This window comes from Aegilops tauschii, chromosome 7, assembly GCF_002575655.3.
Source record: "Aegilops tauschii subsp. strangulata cultivar AL8/78 chromosome 7, Aet v6.0, whole genome shotgun sequence".
In the NCBI taxonomy this organism is placed as follows: Eukaryota; Viridiplantae; Streptophyta; class Magnoliopsida; order Poales; family Poaceae; genus Aegilops; species Aegilops tauschii.
Window position 1 is genome coordinate 21,781,164 of NC_053041.3, and position 16,926 is coordinate 21,798,089.

The window sequence follows — 16,926 nt, forward strand, 5'->3', positions numbered from 1 at the left end:
TGTGAGCTATATGAACTATTTACTGCTTTCCGCTAGTTGTTGTATGAACTATTTGATAACATCACTCATTGCATAAATATTTTATTGATAGCTACAAATTCATGGATTACATCACTCATTGCATAAATTAAAACTAGATGAAAAGAAATGGATTACAGACTTATAACTAGGACATCACTCGTTTCCAAACTTTTGCCACACATGGTCAATTAGATCAAGTTTAAGCTGATCATGTTCACCTTGATTTCTAATCCGGTGAGTCATCTGAATAAAAGAGCTCAGTTGTTCCGCATGAGTATGAGAGACCGTGACTCTTTCTCCCATTGCCTCAAAAGTGCAGCTTTGCCGACCAGTTTGTCGCTCCTCTTCAACTATCATATTGTGCATTATGACACAAGCTTTCATGACATCACCGATTTCTTTACGTTTCCATCCTTTAGCAGGTCCACGAACAATGGCAAAACGGGATTGAAGAACTCCAAAGGCTCGTTCCACATCTTTCCTAGCCCCCTCTTGCCTCTTGGCAAAAGTTTTATGTTTTCTGGTATCTGGAGCTGGTATGCTCTTCACAAATGTTGCCCACCGTGGATAGATACCATCTGCAAGATAATACCCCATTGTGTACTGATGGCCATTGATGCTATAATTCACTGGAGGAGTTTGGCCTTCAGCTAGCTTTGTAAAAACAGGAGAACGTTGAAGAACATTTATATCATTCAGAGACCCTGGTAAACCAAAATAAGCATGCCAAATCCAAAGATCTTGTGAAGCAACTGCTTCCAAGATCATAGTGGGCTCGCTGACATGGCCTTTAAACATGCCATGCCATTTTTTGGGGCAATTTTTCCAACCCCAGTGCATGCAATCTATGCTCCCTAACATACCAGGAAATCCTCTTTCCTCCCCTATTGCAAGTAACCTGGCAATGTCTTCTTCATTTGGAGATCTCAGGTACCTTTCCCCAAAAACTTCATAAACTTTGATCACAAATTTCTTGCAAGACTCTAAATTAGTAGCCTCAGCGGACCGGATGTACTCATCAGCACCATCAGCTGCTATTCCATATGTTAGCATCCGCATTGCTGCGGTCATCTTTTGCAGAGGATGTAACCCAAGAGCTCCAGAAGCACTTCTTTTTTGAGTAAAATAACCATCATAATCATGCTCAAGTATACTATCGGCTATGCGTTTGAACAAATTACGGGACATCCTAAATTTGTGCATAAAAAGTAAATGAGACAGGGAAATGAAAAAAGGGCTAAAGCAGAGAAGTGTAGTAATTACGAACCTTCGTCGAAACAAATGTTCGGGATAGCGAGGAACTTCTTTGAAGTAGTCGTCCCACAGAAGAACAAATCCGGCATCTCTTCCTCGATTGATTGTTTGACGTCCATGCTTGGAACCGCCATGGCGTCGAGCGTTCATCCTCTCTTCCTCCTCGCGCTCGGCGAATGCTGCAAGTATGAGTTCATCGTCGCCAGATGAAGATGACGAAGAACTCATGTCCAAAGTGGATGTGTTCATTGTGTTGCGTGAGAGACGATAGAGAAATCTAGGTGAGAAGAGAAGTCACAGATAGAAGTGCTAGAAGAGAGATGGTAGGGGTGGCTTATATAGACTAGAAATACGACCGTTGAAAATATAGCCGTTTGAAAATATAGCCGTTGGAAATATAGCCGTTTGAAAATATAGCCGTTGGAATATACACGTCCAAATTTACACGTTCCACTGAAAAACTGAGAGGTGTATATTTTAGCAAGGTGTATATGGACGTGTATATGGAGATATACACGTCCAAATTTACACCATCCACTAGAGATGCTCTTAGAGGTTGACTGTTTTTGTGTGGGAGGTGTTGTCGAAGCCGGAGAAAAACATGAGTTGAGGCAGCGATAGACCAATGTTGGAAGGCTTTTGGGGGGTCGACATTTCGTTGAGAGTGTGGGCGCCATTAAAGTGGAGGACACGGTAGAAACGGGCTAGGGAAGCTCTAAAGTTATCCGTTTGGAGCTAATGCAATTTAGAAGGGATGGGACGTGGGAGTCTAGAGTCTAAATCCCACCATTTTATTTTACAGGGGAGGGGTGAGAACTCAGAGGGAATTGATTTACATAGAACATCTTGACCCTTCATCGTGACTTATGTTGTCATCGTATGGGTAATCCCTTTATGAACTCCTTCTACGTCATTGATGTTTGTGTATTTCAGTTTTAAATCTAAAGTTAATCTCCTGAATATGCCATGTTCAATGCATGGTAATTTTGTTTAAATCTAAAGTTAATCTCCTGAATATGCCACGTTCAGTGCATGGTAATTTTGTCATGGGTGCTAATGCCTGTGCTTGCATTGATCTGTGCGACTATTTATGTTCGCTGTAAACAATGGATGTGAGCAAACTATAGCGCTCTTTGATGCAAATAAAAGCCTCTGTTTATATGTAATTTTCCATGTCATCTCATGTTAGCTAAAAGACTTAGTTGTTATTCATCTCATGTGCACAGGATGTTGACGTTGCATTTTTTTTTTCGAAATACATGGTAAATGTTCAGTTATATGCATTATCAATCTGTCTTGTAGCATTGACGGAAGTCAAGATGCTAACACTTTTGAGATTTTGAGGATTTGAAGTCGGATGTTGTTTCTTCCGAATACAGTCTAATTGTTTATTATCCCAATGGTATATCATATTATTTTGTCCTTCATCTTTGAGGGAAGTATGATGCCTAGGGCTCAAATATTTTTCTACATGTTTCCTATTTAACAACTTCCCTGATTTCTCAAAATCATGTCTAATGGAGTAACCTCTGCTGGTAAATTTACTTTGAGCAATGGAGCAACTTGCAGGTTGTATGTGAATGAAGTTCTTCCATATATTAATTAATTAATTTTAAAAAGATCTGGTCCTAAAGATTTATTTTCCTATGAACTTATTCTATCTGCTTTGATGTGCCCTGACAGTTTATAGTCTGAAACATTACCTGTATAATTTTTTGTCTGCTAAATAATACAGTACAAGTTAAAGAATGCAAAAAAATTAGTTTCTTTATTCTTTGCTTCGCCTTACTGGATTTTACTCAGCTAGATAGCTACCCCATACTGAAAGTATGTATGCTTGTTTCTGTACATAAGCAGGGCTGCATGCTCCATCCTCCAGGAGTCCTCCATCCAGGATATGAATTGTTAGGCAAATCTATGTAGAGTGTGGCAGACAGTTATACATAGAGGTACCTCTGGTGACGACTGATCCATGTCAGGATATTATTGTTGTTATGAAAGAGACATGTTACAAGGAAAATGTAAATTCGTTTATTTCAATGGTTGATGGTTAACATGATTCTCTTGCTCTTCTCCTTAATCATGTCATATTTCTTATACCTTTTCTTCTCTAACATTCTTGCATGATAGCTAGCTAATCACAATGATAATAGTATCTAAAATTCTAAATGTTCTTTTATTCCAAATCTATTAGAGGTCAAATGATATCTTGTATGTTTTATTCCTGTAGATGTGCCAAGTTGTAGGAAAACTTTGTTATTTCCTAGGATTCAGACATGCCCCAAAGCCCCTTTCTAATGGGTTGCACATCTTATTGCTTCAGATAGCAAATAGAAGGTCACACTCACGTAAACTTAGATTATTGCAGAAAAACAGAAAATTACAAACCATCGTCAATCTGCACTGTCAACACATTAACAACTACGACAACTTGATTAGTGCGCACAATACTGCCTCAAGAGGTCCGCCCGGGGCGCACCCCAGCCACTAGTGCTCTTTAATATGGAATGGAGTGAGTAGTACATGTAAACAAAAAAACTGAGGTGTTGTTTGGCTCTATATATAATTTTTTAGAATCTCGATAGCAATTAAAGTTAGGTCAAACACGACATATGATTGATGCATTGATGATTTAAATTATATGTTCATTACAAATTGCCACTGTACTCCTAAAATCTTATATCATCATAAATTATTACTCCCTCCAATCCTTATTACTTGTCTCTCAAATGGATATATCTAGCACTGAAAAACGTCTAGATACATCTGTTTGAGCGACAAATAATATGGATCGGGGGAGTACATACTTTCTCTGTTTTAAGATGCAGTGTGTACATATTATTCTAAAAGTACAGATTTGCAAACTTTGGCCAAGTTAGAAAAAAATATGTACATACAATACCAAATAAATATCACTAGATATATCATGAGGCATACTCATATTGTTCTTATTTAAACTTGTTCAAACCCTACATTGCTTGAGTTTTGTAAAAATCTATACACACTATATTATGGATAGAGAGTATGTAGAGAGTGTACGATACGGAGAACTATGCACATTGGTGTTCTTATAAAATTCAACCTTCGTAAATTATGACCAAGTGTTTAGAGAAATTATCCACACCTACAATACTGAATATAAACTATATGAAAAGGTATTTCATAATGAATTTAATGTTATGGATTTGGTAGTCTAGACAATCATTAAGTTTTCTATAAATTTGGTTAAAAAAATTCAATTCTTGACTTAATAAAATCACTATAGGTCAAATGGAGGAAGTACTTTTGGCAGCTCTAAATATGCATTGGCGATCAAAGTTAATTCTGGTAGTACATATTTTGAGTAGAGAAAAAAGTAGATGTACCTCTTGTCCTTGAGAAGCTCCTTGAGCGTTTTGGCGAGCGTGTCCGAATCCATGTGGTCGATGTCACCCGCAGAGTCTTCTTCCTTGATGCCTTTGTCATTTCCCGCCTTGGGCTTGACGATCTGCTGCAGCACGCGCTTGAGAAGGCCCCCGACGTTGTTTCGGCCGTCGAACGCCTGCGACACGGAGACCTGCGCCTGGCGTTGGAACTGTGTGTCCAGCCGCCGGCACACCTCCATGGCCAGCGTGGTCTTCCCGAGCCCCGCGAACCCGACGATGGAGAACACGCTGAGCTTCCGGTCAGCGCCGTCGCCGACGATGTCGTTGCTGTCCACGGCGCCCTTCACCCTCTCGGCCAGGGTGCTAGCCTGGTCCGTCATGCCGACGAACTGGTCGGGGTGGTTGGCGGCGCGCAGTGCACAAGCGGAGGCAGCCGACCCCGTGGAGACGGGGGCCAGGTGCGGCGAGCGGCGCAGCGCCTCGCGGCTGACGCCGTACCGCGCGTGGCGCTCGCTGATGATGGCGGCGCGGGCGCGGAGGGCCTCGATGTCGCTGCTGAGGCGGCGGCGGAGGGAGAGCGTGGTGAGCACGCGCCTTAGGCGGGCAAGGAAGGCGTCGCTGAGGAGGCAGCGGATGCGGAAGACGTAGAGGTCGACGCAGTCCTCGGCGTCGTAGGCGAGCTCGCGGACCTGCTTCATCCACTCCCGGACGAAATGGTCCACGGCGCTGTCGTCCGCCTCGGACTGCATGCGGAGGATGGCGTTCATGGTGGCCAGCTCGTCCCTCAGCTGGGCGACCTCGCTGCCCACGCCGCGGAGCTTCTGGAACTCCGACCCCACCAGCTGCCCAAAGGTTGCCCACAAGGGCCTGCGCCACGCCCTCCATTCTTCCCCCCCTCTCTCTCTTTCTCTGGCTAGTTTCTCTGGAAGGGTGGCATGGCAATGGCCTTTTGTTGTTGGATGTCGGGACGGCACTAGTAGCTGTGGATAGCTGCCTAGCTTGATAGAAAAGTGATAGATACTCCCTCCGAAAAGAGTTTTCTAAACGCTTTTATATTTCTTCATGGAGGGAGTAATATAAAATGCTCTGATATTATGAGACGGAGGGAGTACTATATTACTATATGTCATGCATGACAACAAATAAGATTATCTAAAATACTAACATATATAATGCTATACATGACGGAGGGAGTACTTCCAAGTGTATTTCTTGCGGAGAACAACCATGAAACTGAGTCCCTCTCATACAATTCCTCTTCTATTGCCTTTTATCATACAAATAAGGGCTAAATCTCCCGTAGAGTCAATCGACAAACAATAGATAAAAGAATACATTACTAATTTTGAATATGTACTGATATGCTATACGGTGCAACATGAGATGTGGCTAGATTGAACACTCCTTTTCCACAAAGAAAATTAGTGAGGACGTGGCATTTAAGGAAGATACGTAGCGGGTTTTCAGAAAGTTGTCTATTTACTAGTCCTCTCTTCAACGGTGTGTGTGTGGGTCTTGTGGGTAGCCAGATCAACCGGTTGCCTATCTTTGTGGGAATGTTGTAACAATCTTCGTCTGTATTTGTGTTAATTAACTGGGCAACTCTCTGCTAACCTTTTTAATGAATCAGCCGTTGAGGGACCGCACTTAAGAAACAAAAAGAGGTAGTAGAATCTGTTGGATTCTTTTAGGGTATTTGGGACAAAAGGATGTATTTTTAATAATCTGTAGTGTGCTATCACTTTTCAAAAGAAATTCATGGTAAAAGCAATATAGTTATCAAGGAAGTAATTACATAACTTCGGTAGCGAAATTAAGTTATCTCTATGCCTTTAAGAATGTGCATGCTCTTATACTTAGTACCTTGTCTTAAACAACAGATAATTAAGATGTCGCCCTTGCTTATATGGGTGATCCACTGGGCTAGTTTGTCCTAAATACCTAGTGGTTGCTAGATGACAACATCTCGTAGGCATAAAAATAGTACCGTGGTCTTCGTCATTCATTTGGCACATATAGCTCATCTCCCGATCGCCATCAATTGCGAGTAGGCTCTACTAGCATCTTTTGGTCAATATACATTAATTTGACTTAAATTTACAAAGAAACTTTGCTGGTCCGCTGTCTTGTTTAGGACTACATATTTAGCGAGGAAGGTGCGTCTTTTGCTCGTTCCCTGTTTTATACAGTCAATTGTAACTAATTGGTTCATGCATACACAAATAGGGCAACTTGTTTCGGTTCCTGTAAAATAAAGAGGAGATGTATCGACATCTAAGAAAGAGTAGTACAATGCACTTGGCATTTTTGATATCTTACTCTCAATTTTGAATTACTGTTTCATGAGACTTGGATACATATCAAGCAATGATGAAAGAGAAAGACTTCATAGGGTGACCAAATATATAGTTCTTATTTATGTGTACTCCCTCTCCTTTCCAAAATGTAGTGCTATGCAACGAAAATTTTCTATTCCCTGCAAAAAAAACTTTGTTGACTTGGATGCAATAGCAGTAGTGGAGATTTGCGAGCATGGGGCCATGGCCCGATGGTCGCTGGCCTTTCTGGCAATAATTGGATTGACAGAAAGATTGGTTGCATTCAAGTGCTACAAACCGTGACAAGTTACTACTCCCTCCGTCCGCGAATAAGTGTACTTCTACCATTTGTCCTAAGTCAAAGTTTTATAGTTTTGACCAACTTTTAAAAAAAGAGTAGTAATATATATGACACCAAATTGATATATTATGAAAACACATTTCAAAACGAATCTAGTGATACTAATTTAGTGCCATAAATGCTGCTACTTTTTTCTATAAAGTTGATCAGAGTTTTAAAACTTTGACTTAGTACAAAAGTTAGATGTACACTTATTCACGGACGGAGGGAGTATGTGCATGCATGGAAGGCCTCACATTTATCTGACCTAGAAAGTGACAGCAATAGCTATCTGGTTGATTTGTGGCAAACCTCACAAGAGGCCGCCCCTCGTCATATTAAGTGTATCTAAGTGTAGGCTATATTGCTCTAGAACTGAATAATGATTGTCGTGTGTAACATATTCCCCTCTTTGCTCGACTACTATATGTAGAGCTCCCAATTATTTCACTACGGCCTTTGTCTACTCTGTCTTTACTTTGTGCTATATTTTTATGTAGCTACCGATGTTCGGTACTTCGATGTATGTATATAGCATGAGATAACTTATTCTGCCATTTTTCTTGTACCTGCCTGTAAATGGCACCAGCTAAGTGTAGGCTATATTGATCTATACAAATGGTTTCTCTGGTGGTTATAGCCATAGCCGTCAGACCGCGCTGCTGTTCTAGTATATACAACTGTGTTGCTATTCTGGCGTACACAACGGATGGCCGGACTGGCAAGGATGATGCGGATCTGTTTCCTGAAGATGGGTCAGCGGTTCGATGATGATGGTGGCTTCTAAAACATGTGCATGTGGTGTATGCTTTAGATTTGCTGCACCGGCTGTAGGTTCCGATACGCTTTGCTGATGGATTGGCGACGACACCGGTTTTAGATATCAGAGTGAGAGCACTCCACATTATTGAGTTTGTAGGTGTGAATGCTGGATTCGGGTGGCTTGATGTATGTTGTTGTCAGACCTTTGTTGAATAACTAATAAAGATGGATGTATGCATCGATTGATGCAGAGGCTGGGGTTTTAACCTCCTTTTCCAAAAAAATGCTCGATGAACTTAGACGTGAGCACATCTAGTTAAGCATTACTTCTCCTACCCAACAAAACTTCTAAGCATTTTACTTAACAAGTATCGAATGGATCACTAGATGGCATTTCAACAAGCAAGTTGTAACACATACAACATGTCCCATGGGCGTTAAATTAATTAATACACATTAATTTTATCATTTGGTAGCTCTACTAATTGCCATTGCCAGCAAGCTATACTCCCATCCGATATACATGCCCCCCTTGTGTTTTGACAGTAAATTTGACAACCACTTTAACTAACAAAATATACGAGTTAGATACCCAAAAAATCATACTATTAGAACTGCATTCAAAGATATTTCTAACGGTAACACTTTTAAAAGAAACATAACGCATACCATTAGATTATTACAGTTGTCTTACATGTTTGAAGGAAGACTCGATCAAGGTAGCCACCAGCAGGCCATCTTAAGTTGTAATGACTAAGTGTTCTCTACTCAAGTCTTTCTGTTTTAAAAAGTCAACAATAACCATTAATTGGTCCTTGGTAGTTAACCATCATAATTTAATATAGTACATGCATCGCTCGAACCGAAGCCCTAATAATGTCAGCACTCAACTTTTTTTTAGAAAAGAAGGATGTACCCCGGCCTCTGCATCTGGACGATGCATGCAGCTATTTTATTTATTATTTGCAAAGACCATACAAGGTGATACATCAATAAGCCTGAAACCACCATCTTGGCAACGCTGTTGCTACTCCTATCCCTTTGATGAAGGTGTGCCGAATGTTTAGGCCTAATACCAAACAGACATCGCACCAAAGCCTAACATCTAAAGCCGGATGGCCCATCCAGGCCACTACCTGGATTGGGTCACACGCCGGTTTGGCACACTCCCAGTGAGCACCACACGCTGCGAGGGCCGTCACCTCCATCTTCCATCGATCCATCCTCAGAGCAGAACTGATGCACCGACCTTGCCAGGCCTCTCTGTCATCGATGCCACCATGACGCCAGATAGTTTCCTCCTCCTACGTGAGTCCATCTCTGTGCATCAGACGCCTAATCTACACTGCGCCATGCTACCGAGATCCGCTGCCATCAATGCGTAAGCTGAAGCACCGCTCCACCAAAGAAGCCTTCCACTGGTCCCTCGGCCTGTGTACACCTCCAAGGATGACACCCCCAAGAGGGAAACGACACCAGAGTGCCGCCGTCATCCGATCTACTGATCTAGGGTTTCCCCCGGAGGTAGTAGAATGTGGCCTTGAACTTCTCCATGGCGATGCCTTTAAGAACGGAACGACGCAGACAGCGTCGCCACCGCCGGCCTTGGCAGCTAGCTGAGAGCAGGTTTTCACCCGGATCTCTTCGAAGAGACTCCCTCAAGCATGTTGTGCACAGTTTGCGTCCATCTGTGCCGGGGCCTGGATGAAAGGATTCTGGCCGCCGCTGCCTGACCGGCCATGACACCACCAGGATACCTACAGTCGGTGCCACCACCGGCCCGCGTGCTGAGCCGCAGCACCGCGCCATACCAGATCTGACGCACGGAACGCCGTCCGAGCCCGAATCTCGCCCCACCACCCGCACCAGCCGCAGCCCGCAAGGACCCAGATTGGGCCCGCACGGGCAGCCAAGATCGCGTCCGCACGCCTGTGACGGATCTCCCATCGTGGCGACGCCGCACCGCCCGCCAGTGACCACCGCTGCCATGATCGAGGACGCCGCTGCGAAGACGAGCTCCGGACAGTCACCATCCGCCTGAGATCTCCCCATCAAAAGAGCAGCCGACGAGGGGCACGAGCCCCGCCGCCGCCGGAGCCCCGCTGCCACTGGCTCCATGCAGGCTTTGCCTGCCGGAGGCTACCGGCGACAGCGAGGGGGTGGATGGGATGGGTGGGGCGAGGAGAGGCCGGGGGAGTTCGCCGCCCGTGTCGCCCCGGGAGGGAGCGGCGCGGGCGCAGATGGAATCGTGGCAGCACTCAACTTGATCATGTTGGATAAGTGAGCAACTAGTATTTCCTGAGGGCCAAAAGCCATTACATATATATGTGTGGCAAAGTGCATACAACCCCTCATACAACGGGGATATACCGAAAAGGGACTATACACATCTAACACCCCCCCCCTCAAACTCATGGTGGATCAACAACACTGAGTTTGGAGAGGAAAAAGCCATGCTGCGCTCGAGTCTGTGCCTTCGTGAAGAAGTCCGCCAACTGTAACTCAGAGGGCACATAGTGAAGAGCGAGAATCTGATCCTGCACAGCAGCACGCACAAAGGGGGCATCCACACCGATGTGCTTGGTGAGCTCATGCTTCACCGGGTCACGCGCAATACTGATAGCGCCAGTACTGTTTGACAGTAAGGGAGTCGAGGTAGTAGCAGACACACCAAAATCCTCAAGTAACCACCGTAACCAGATCACCTTAGCTGTCAACATAGCCATGGCTCGCAACTCAGCCTCTGTACTCGAGCGAGAAACTGCAGTCTGTTTCTTTGTCTTCCAGGCAATAAGAGAGCCACCAAGAAAGACACAATAAGCAGACAGCGAGCGTCGATCAGAGGGATCACTAGCCCAGGTAGCATAAGAGTAGGCCTGGAGCTCAAGAGAGCTGGAGCGGGGAAAGAAAAGGCGCTGAGAGATTGTGCCACGAAGATATCATAGAACACGGAGGAGATGACTATAGTGGACAGAGGTGCGGGCGGAAACAAATTGACTCAGGATGTGGACAGGATAGGAGATGTCAGGACGCGTAACAGCAAGATAGACAAGACTGCCAACAAGATGACGATAGCGAGTGGGATTAGGAAGAGGGTCACCATGAGAGGCACGAAGATGAACATTGAGCTCCATAGGAGTCACAACAGTGCGCTCATCACCGAGAGCAGCGCGAGCAAGAAGATCCTGAATATATTTTTCTTGAGAGATGTAGAAGCCATCAGAGGTCGAGGAGATCTCAATCCCAAGAAAGTAGCGAAGTGGACCAAGATCAGTCATGAGGAACTGATCGTGAAGGCGAGCCTTAACAAAGGCAATATAGTCAAGATCGTCACCAGTGCTGATCATGTCATCAACATAGAGGAGGAGAAGAGTCCGACCATGAGGAGACGTGTGAACAAACAATGCGGGATCATGATCACTGGGCAAGAAACCAGCGGCAGTCACCACAGAGGCGAAGCGCTCAAACCAGGCACGAGGGGCCTGTTTAAGACCATAGAGGGAGCGGCGAAGTCTACAGACCATACCATCAGGAGCGTAGTACCCCGGTGGTGGCTGCATATAAAGCTCCTCACGCAACTCTCCATTGAGAAAAGCGTTCTGGACATCAAGTTGAGAGATAGACCACTGACGAACAGAAGCCACAACAAGAAGAGTGCAGATAGTGGTGATGTGGGCCACAGGAGCAAATGTCTCATCATAATCGCGCCCCTGCTCCTGCTGAAAACCACGGGCCACAAGACGAGCTTTGTAGCGCTCAAGAGAACCATCAGAGCGAGTCTTAATCTTGTAGACCCACTTGCAGGTGATGGGCCGGACACCAGAAGGAAGGGGAACCAGATCCCATGTGCCAGAGCGCTCAAGGGCAACAAGCTCTTCGGCAATCGCAAGCTGCCATTCAGGCTGAGTCATGGCAGTCCGATAGGAGGTGGGCTCAGCAATAACAGAGAGACCTTACTGATCAGGGGAGTAGCGATCAGGCGGGGGGCGAGGCCAGGCACGGAGGTTATGAACCAGGGGAGGCGTAAAGGGAGGTGCACCAGAGGTGGAAGGCGCGTCAGAAGAAGCATCCTCAGAACGAGGGCGACGAGTATAGTGGAGAGGAAATGTTGGGAGAGGGCGACGAACTGGAGATGATGGTGGAGAGGTGGAGGGGGAGGATGGGGAAGATGGTGTCGGTGGTGAAGGAGAGGGAATGAGAGGTGCAGGAGGAGGAGATGAAACAGGAGGCACATAGCAGGGTGTATCAGGGAGAAGAAGAAAAGAAATATCGTCCACAGAGAAGCTTGAGGAAGAAGGACGAGGGTAGTAAGAGCTAGACTCATCAAAGGTCACGTCACGCGAGATGCGCAAGCGAAGACCAACATGGTCCCAACAGCGATAGCCCTTGTGCTCATCGTTGTAGCCAAGGAAGACACACTCAACCGACTGAGCAGTCAGTTTGGTGCGTTCTTGTGGGGCAAGAAGGACATAGCACACACATCCAAACATACGAAGAGCTGAGTAGTCAGGGGAACGACCAGTGAGACACTCCATAGGAATACCACCCTGCAACGCAGTCGATGGCTGAATGTTGATGAGATAGGTGGATGCCGAAACAGCCTCAGCCCAAAAGTGGGGTGGAAGGGAAGCGACAATCATCAGCGCACGAGCCGTCTCAAGTAGATGACGATGCTTACGTTCGGCAACGCCATTCTGAGCATGAGCACCAGGACATGAGAACTGCGCAAGAGTACCCTTTTCCGCAAGAAAACCACGCAACAGCTGGGAGATAAACTCACCAGCGGAGTCAGCACAAAAAGTACGAATGAGCGTGGAAAATTGGGTGTGAACCATGGCAGCAACACGTTTGTATATAGAGAGAACCTCGCTACGATATTTCATGAAGTAGAGCCAAGTGTAGCGAGAGAAATCATCAATAAACAAGATATAGTAGCGATGACCACCTTTCGAATCAAAGGGAGCAGGACGCCAAACATCAGAATGAACTAAGTCAAACGGACGCTGAGATACCGACTCACTGGTAGGATAAGGCAACTGGGTCTGTTTGCCAAGTCTGCAACCATTACAATGTAAAGAAACATCTCTAGATACAGACCCTAAGAGGCCGTGACGAACTAAAGAAGACAGGCGAGAGCCACAGATGTGACCAAGGCGATGATGCCACTGTTGGAAGGACGCAGACGAAGAGGCAGCAAGAGCATGGGAGCTGGCAGGAGTGGTGGCAGCGGAAGGAACATGAAGCTAGTCAACCTCCCAAAGGCCCTCTGACTCACGGCGCCGGGGGCCAGCACCAACCAAAGCCTTGGTGCGACGATCCTGAATGGAGCAAGAGTCGGTATCAAGAATGACACGACAACCAGAATCAGTAAGTTGGGCAGCGGAAAAAAGTTTCATGGTAAGGCGAGGAACATGTGAAACACTAGGAACAGAAAAAGATGGAGTGGAAAGAAAACCATGACTAGCAACAGGAAGAGGTATGCCATCAGCGCTAAGAACATTAACAGGCGAATCAAGAGGTCGGAGAGAAGATAGCACATAAGAATCAGAAGACATATGGAAGGAGGCTCCAGAATCCAAAACCCACGAAGATGTACTTGACTGTGTAGATGCCTGCGGTGGTGGAGAAGTGGATGCAGTCACAGCAGCAGCTGAACCAGTCGACGAAGAGCCTGAGGAAGCCAAGAGACGTTTGAGCCTTAGAGTGTCCTGGTCAGTAAGTGACGGGGTCGAGGAAGATCCAGGAGTCCCGCTGGAAGAGGTGCGCCGCTGGTCTCGCTTCTTCTCACGGCAATCAGACTCTGGGTGACCTGGCCGAGAGCAGTAGCCACAGAAGGTGTCACGGCGCGACCGGCTCCTCTCAGTATAAGCAGGGCGACCCACCCCCCTGAAGGTGTGGGGAGAAGCGTGGGGCGGTGAGCCGAGCAGACGACACAGGAGCCCGAGCGGCCAACACAGACGGGGCCACCAGCAAACCAGCAGAGCGAAGGCGGGTCTCCTCAGCACGAAGCTCGGCAAGCACCTCCGAGATAGGAACACGACCACGAGCAAGCAAGTGAGCACGTCTGGGCTCAAACTCGGAGCGGAGACGAGATAAGAACTCATGGACCCACTGAAACTCCAGATCAGACCGAGTAGTCTGACAGAAATGACAGGTGCCACAAACAACTATCCGAAGAGAGTCAAGCTGACGCCAGATGGCAGAGCACTGTGAATAGAACTCATTAACAGAGGAGTCACCTTGCTGGAGTGCGTGCTCCTGACGCACCACAGATAGGTAGAGAGCATCGCCAGAGGGCTGATAGCGCTGACAAAGATAAGACCACATCACTGCAACTGTGCCAAGTCCCATGAATTCCGAGGCAAACTGAGGGAGGACACTCGCAGTGAGAACAGTAGCAGCACGCGCATCGTCATTGCACTACTGAGTGTAAGCAGAGAGATCATCACGGTAGACCGAAAGAGCATCGGAATAAGCAGATACCTGCTGATCATAAGCATCAACTGCAGCAGCATCAAGGGCCTTTGCGGCATCCCGGTCAGCCTGAGAAGCCTCAACAGCAAGTACCGGCGGCACCGGTGGAATTGGGGCCACGGGCGCAACAGGGCATGGCAGACAGGGGACCTCGCCAGAAAGAACACCCCACAGAAGAAGACCACGCATATGGATGCACATGAACCCCACAAACTCAACGTAGTTGGTGCCATCGAAGATCACTGAGCACCGCGGAATAGCAACATAGCCGGAAGAAGACATGAGGAAACTCTGCTTTTCTCCTCTCTTTTTTGGGTCAACTCTCCCCGATCTGGATCGGGGCTGATAGCCTCACGCTAGCCCGATGCAGCCCGAATCGGGAGGAAGGGGGAGCCCAGGAGGAGGGCCGGCCCTGGGCTGCACCTGCGGTAGTGAATGGAGCAGCGGTGGCCAGTCGTATGCGGAGCAAGACGAGGGCACAACCAGGGCGCGCTCGGGCGGAGAGGGCACGGCTTGGGCGCGCGTGGAAGGAGCCGCGGCAGCCAGAGGCGCGGCCGGGGCGCGGCCTGGTCGCGGCCTGGGCGTGTGGAAGGAGCCGCGGTAGCCAGAGGCGCGGCCGGGGCGCGGTCTGGCGGGGAGGGCGCGGCCTGGGCGTGCGGAAGGAGCCGCGGCAGCCAGAGGCGCGGCCTGAGCACGCGGGCTCGAGCAGAGCAGCAGTAGGAGGGCTGCCGGGCGCGGAGAAGGTGGCCGGCGACGGGGAAGAAGGTGGCCGGCGACGAGGAGGCTAGGCACGGAGCTGCAGCGTGCGGGAGAGGAAGAGGAACCTGGCAACTGATACCATGTTGGATAAGTGAGCAACTAGTATTTTCCAAGGGCCAAAAGCCATTACATATACATGTGTGGCAAAGTGCAGACAACCCCTCATACAACGGGGATATATCGAAAAGAGACTATACACATTTAACAGATCATACATTATTTGGTGCACATTACAGGGTAAGGCCAGATCTATCTGATAGCCAACTTGTTCATCATTTGATCTTATCTGACTCGCCCGGTTGACAAAACCCTGTAATGACTTGTTCAGACTTGGATCGGACAGTTTGGTGGTTGGCCGTTTCGTTCTTATCTGACTCTCAAGTTGGAATTAATAATTTCTGTAAGCATTGTTAGGCCTAGATCCATCTCGACCGATGGGTGAAAGGGTAAGACTTCACAAAGTGACCCAACATACAAGTTCAGTCTTTATTATGTCCCTGTGTAAGACTTTGAACGCTTAAAAGTCTAGTTCCGTCTTCTCTTTCCCAAGGACAGGTCTCTTAGATTCACTGTTTTTTAGGTGTTCAATTTACACCTTGGTGACCATTGCAATCTCAACACCATAGAAATTTTGTGGAGGTGGGGCCTCCCAGCTGATTTTGCATTTCCTTCACTTCACAATGCTGATATTGTACCGGCCCAGTGAAAGGCACACCATACCAAAGTTGCGATGGTACTTCTTCTCTTGCCAGTTCGTTTGGTTTGATGAGTTTTGCCATGGCCGTCCTTTGTAAGAAGTGGTTTTAGCAACTGAAGCATTCAGACAGTGAATGCCATAATAAACATTCAGACGGTTTAAACTTACCAGTAGTTAAGCATTGCCATCTTGAGAGTTGAGCCACTGTCAGCCAAGGGGAACTATTCTATTTACTCGATTGATGGTGCTTCCACTGACATAACGAAACGTGTCCAGTGGCTACCATGGGACCAAACCGGATGCTCACCAGTTTATCTACTGGAATCAAATACCATCGCTAAATTCCAAAAAGCACACGGTTAGCCATGCCTGTGGCACAGCTTTTCATCAAGAGATAAAAGAAAATAATGCACATTTTAGTACTCCCTTCGTTCCAAAATTCTTGTCTTAAATTTGTCTAAATACGGATATATCAAGTCATGTTTTAGCACCAGATACATCAGTATCTAGACAAATATAAGACAAAAATTTTAGGACGGAGTCATTAGTGATCACCGTAGGTCCATGAACGATGAACAAAGTTGAGCATCTTGAGTTGCTTACTCTGTATCGTTTTCCCTGTTAACCGTGTGCTTTTTGATAATCATTCACAAATTTTAATCAACCATCATGGTAAATCTTCATAGGCCATATATATACTACCTATACAAATAGAGATTAGACAACTCAAAAAATAGATTAGTCAACTCGAAAAATATATTAGAGACATACCTTCTCCTCTACTATGTAACCGTAATCGTGCCCTAACAATACGATCTCGTCTCCCAGTTGGCGTGGTCTCATGGGAGGCAGCGACTAGATATCTCTGGCAGTCCAACCCTCCTCCTCCTCGAGGCGGCACCAAGCAGGCACAGTAGATGGATATCAAGCGTCACG

The 16,926-nt window shown here is 46.6% G+C and overlaps 1 protein-coding gene across 1 annotated transcript; it reads right to left on the reverse strand.

The window, feature by feature from the left end:
• Positions 1-4,534: 4,534 nt before the first annotated feature.
• LOC109772111 (disease resistance protein Pik-2-like) lies at positions 4,535-10,178 on the reverse strand. The gene is made up of 2 exons (XM_073503515.1): positions 9,822-10,178; positions 4,535-5,482 (listed from the first exon to the last, which is right to left on the reverse strand). The coding sequence occupies exons 1-2, from the start codon at positions 10,176-10,178 to the stop codon at positions 4,535-4,537; spliced, it is 1,305 nt and encodes a 434-aa protein (XP_073359616.1).
• Positions 10,179-16,926: the final 6,748 nt, after the last annotated feature.

Excerpts from the sequence above, each read along its gene's own strand:
- LOC109772111 (XM_073503515.1), bottom strand. The coding sequence starts at position 10,178 with ATGGAGCCAGTGGCAGCGGGGCTCCGGCGGCGGCGGGGCTCGTGCCCC. Across the intron at positions 5,483-9,821 it reads GGCCGGTGGTGGCACCGACT|CTGGTGGGGTCGGAGTTCCA; the intron begins GTAGGTATCCTG and ends ACCTTTGGGCAG.